At 54.1% G+C, this 3,763-nt stretch overlaps 1 protein-coding gene across 4 annotated transcripts; it reads left to right on the top strand.

Moving 5' to 3' along the window:
• Window positions 1-82: 82 nt before the first annotated feature.
• BAG5 (BAG cochaperone 5) lies at window positions 83-3,478 on the top strand. Of its 4 annotated transcripts, none has more exons than XM_010817252.4 (2): window positions 83-193; window positions 1,887-3,478. In XM_010817252.4, the coding sequence occupies exon 2, from the start codon at window positions 1,915-1,917 to the stop codon at window positions 3,256-3,258; it is 1,344 nt and encodes a 447-aa protein (XP_010815554.1). In that variant the 5' UTR covers window positions 83-193; window positions 1,887-1,914; the 3' UTR covers window positions 3,259-3,478. The 4 variants fall into 4 exon arrangements, with proteins under 4 accessions (XP_010815554.1, XP_005222261.1, NP_001035634.1 ...); XM_005222204.5 differs by having other exon boundaries at window positions 83-327; NM_001040544.2 differs by lacking the exon at window positions 83-193 and adding an exon at window positions 582-790 and having other exon boundaries at window positions 1,887-3,472.
• The last annotated feature ends 285 nt before the right edge of the window (window positions 3,479-3,763 follow it).

The following is a 3,763-nucleotide window of genomic DNA, read 5'->3' as shown; positions in this document are numbered from 1 at the left end:
GGCAGAGTCGCGACGTCGCTACCTTACGGCACCGTCGCAAAGTCCGCGGGAGGGCTCGGCGCGGGCGACCGTGCGCTCGCCCGGCGTCTGACAGGCTGAGGGGTTGGACTGACGGCGCGTCAGCTCCTCGGGAGCTGCCATTCTTGGCGGCTTCTGCGCTGGGCGGCCAGCGGCAGGCTCGGCCACGGGAGAGGTGCGGCGCGGACGCCGAAGGACGTTTTTCCCAAGGCGGGGGGGGCGGGTGTTCGGCCGGGCCCGGGGCGACGGCGGGAGCTGCGGAGTCGCGGGGCGTCGGCGATGAGGCGCGCCATGGCGCGGGCGGCACAGGTGAGCGAGGGCGGCCGCTCTCCCTCGGCGCGGGCGGTCCCCGGACGATCCCCGTCTCCCGGGTCCGGCCCTGCCGGAGTCGACGCCGTCCCCGCCCCGGGTCCGACGCGGCCGGGCCTGGTCCCGGAGCCGGCCGGGCCCGAGTCCCCTCCCTCCCCGTCGGCTCGCCCGGCCCGGCCCGGCCGAGCGCGCCCGCCCCCTCCCGCGCGGGCCATTGTGAGGTCAGGCTGCCGGGCGCGTCGTGGGGTCCGGGCGAGACGCCCGGAGCGGCCGCCGCGGCCAGTAGCTGCCGCCGCCACCGCCGGCCCCTTCACCGGCTGCCCCGTCCAGACCTAGCCGGGAGGGCTGAGAGGGATGCAGCTTGGGGCCCGGCTCCGGTGCCGCACCCCGTAAAGGGCTGACCTACCACCTGGCCACTTCACCCGCGGGACGCCAAGACCAAGCCCGCTTAGACCGCGTCTGGGTAAAGTGCCGGGAGGACAGGGCGAGAGGGGAGGAAAGAACCGAGGCAGCCCGCCGCTCCGGGGCCTCTCCGGAGGCGCGTTCTTGGCTGGGACACCCGCAGGGGATTAGTTTCGATTGAGCATCCATCCCCAGCCCGTGAGCGTTTGATAGAAACCCAAGAACGTGGGGGGAAAAAATGCGTTAAGCCACTCTGGAGCCTTAATGGGAGGCTGATGAATGAGTTAGTCATCGTTGTCTAATTGTCTTGGTGTGTGTTTTGGACGGGGGGAGCATAAACAGGGCCTAGAGGGTACCAGGCCTCCAAAGCCCAAGCTGGTGCCTTTATCATAATGCCAGGCGCCTTCCCTGTGGAATTTCAAGCCTCTGCAGGAAAGGTTTATGAGGTACAAAAAGGGTGGGGCGAGAAACAGGGCGTCTTTCTGGAAGTGTTTAACGGGTGGAGAGGCATGTAGAAACGGGGACTTCCGCGAGGGCCTGCGAAGCCCATTGTTTGTTTCAGCGGCTCAGTTCCTTTTACAGGAAGCTAGGCCGGGTGGGTGGAGAAGGAAATGGCAACCCACTCTAGTGTTCTTGCCTGGAGAACCCCAGGGACGTGGGAGTCTGGTGGGCTGTCGTCTTTGGGGTCGGCGACTTAGCAGCAGCAGGCCGGGTGGGAGTGCTTAGATGCCCCCAAAAGGCCCGGAAGGTTAGAAGAGCTACTGGTTTACTTTCCACAAAGGTGCCCTGCTCTTGCCAGGAAGCAGCTTCCACTGTGACGACCTGAGGTGCTTGTGCTTTTTCCAAGCTGACAGCTCAACCTCATGCCATACTTATGTAGGCATACGCTGTTCTCTTTTACAACTGAGGAAAATTGAGGTTCCCGGGCCCAGCGCTCCAGCTTATCTTCCACACTGCAATAACCCAGTCTCAATCACTGCCATGTGGAGGTTGCTTGCAGGAGAGGGGTTGATAGACTGATTTCTGTGCTGAAGTGTGGTCTTTGGATTGCAGTGACAACAGGCCCTTTCGTAAGCATATCTTTTTAGAATGAGATAATACACAAGTACCATTCTTCAGGCTTTGTGGTGTAACAAGTTATTTTTGTCATCTTTTAGTGCTTGTGAAACTGAACACAACAAAAGTATGGAGATGGGAAACCAACACCCTTCTATTAGTAGGCTGCAGGAAATTCAAAAGGAGGTGAAAAGCATAGAACAGCAAGTACTTGGTTTCAGTGGTCTGTCAGATGACAAGAATTACAAGAAACTGGAGAGGATTCTCACAAAACAGCTTTTCGAAATAGACTCTGTAGATACTGAAGGAAAAGGAGATATTCAGCAAGCCAGGAAGAGGGCGGCACAAGAGACAGAGCGTCTTCTCAAAGAGTTGGAGCAGAATGCGAACCACCCACACCGGCTCGAAATACAGAACATTTTTCAAGAAGCGCAGGCCCTGGTGAAAGAGAAGGTCGTGCCGTTTTATAATGGAGGCAACTGTGTAACTGATGAGTTTGAGGAAGGCATCCAGGATGTCATTTTGAGGCTGACACATGTCAAGACCGGAGGCAAGGTCTCCCTGCGAAAAGCACGGTATCACACCTTAACCAAAATCTGTGCCGTGCAGGAGATTATTGAGAACTGCATGAAGAAGCAGCCTTCCCTGCCGCTCTCTGAGGACGCACACCCCTCTGTTGCCAAGATCAACTCTGTGATGTGTGAAGTGAACAAGACCAGAGGCACACTGATTGCCCTTCTGATGGGAGTGAACAACAAGGAGACGTGCAGGCACTTGTCTTGTGTGCTCTCGGGGCTGATGGCTGACCTGGATGCTCTTGATGTGTGCGGCCACACAGAAATCAGAAACTATCGGAAGGAGGTCGTGGAAGATATCAACCAGTTACTGAGATACTTGGACTTAGAAGAGGAAGCAGACACCACGCATGCATTTGACCTAGGACAGAACCATTCCATTCTGAAAATAGAAAAGGTCCTCAAGAGAATGAGAGAAATCAAAACTGAACTTCTCCAAGCACAGAATCCTCCTGAACTGTACCTGAGTGCCAAAACAGAACTACAGGGTTTGATCGGACAGTTGGACGAGGTGAGTCTTGAAAAAAACCCCTGCATCCGGGAAGCCCGGAGAAGAGCGGTGATTGAAGTGCAGACCCTCATCACCTACATTGACTTGAAGGAAGCCCTGGAGAAAAGAAAGCTGTTGGCTTGTGAGGAGCACCCCTCACACAAGGCGGTCTGGGACGTGCTAGGAAACCTGTCGGAGATCCAGGGCGAAGTGCTCTCCTTCGACGGCAATCGAACCGACAAGAACTACATCCGCCTGGAAGAGCTGCTCACCAAGCAGCTACTCGCCCTGGACGCGGTGGACCCACAGGGCGAGGAGAAGTGTAAGGCCGCCCGGAAACAGGCCGTGAAGCTGGCGCAGAACATCCTCAGCTATCTGGACCTGAAGTCGGACGAGTGGGAGTACTGAACAGCCAGAGAGCCTGCGGCTCCTGATTCTGGTTTTGCACTTTATGCACACATCTTTGTATCTATAGAGAGCTTTCAGTTCATTGAGCCTAAATGTGATGTATACATGCATATATCAATCTCAGTATTTAATGATTTAAGCAAATTATATTCAGTATCTGCTGCTTTTGATGTTGCAAAACAAATATTATAGCGTATTAACTTTTGCATTTGGATCGCTATCCTTATGTTGTGGTGTGATTTTTTGGGTTTTTTAAAAAATCAGAAAATGAAATGGGGCAGGTTTTAAACCTTTTTTTTTTTTTTTTAGCTTTTAAAACATTTTTAATGGTTGTTCAAGCATTAAAATACAGCTATTTCAGAATCTAGAAATATGTGATAAATACTAAGACAATTATGAAGAAGGGGGAAATTTTTGGATGAATAGAAGTAAGGTCCAAGCACAAACACAGCACAATGGTATGTTTTGTTATTATGCTAAATAAAGCAGGATTTTTTTTCACTCA

Source organism: Bos taurus, chromosome 21 (genome assembly GCF_002263795.3).
Source record: "Bos taurus isolate L1 Dominette 01449 registration number 42190680 breed Hereford chromosome 21, ARS-UCD2.0, whole genome shotgun sequence".
In the NCBI taxonomy this organism is placed as follows: Eukaryota; Metazoa; Chordata; class Mammalia; order Artiodactyla; family Bovidae; genus Bos; species Bos taurus.
Note: the sequence above shows the minus strand (reverse complement) of the source record. Positions and strands in the feature narration are given on the sequence as shown.

Coding starts and splice junctions, on each gene's coding strand:
- BAG5 (XM_010817252.4), top strand. CDS start 1,915: ATGGAGATGGGAAACCAACACCCTTCTATTAGTAGGCTGCAGGAAATT.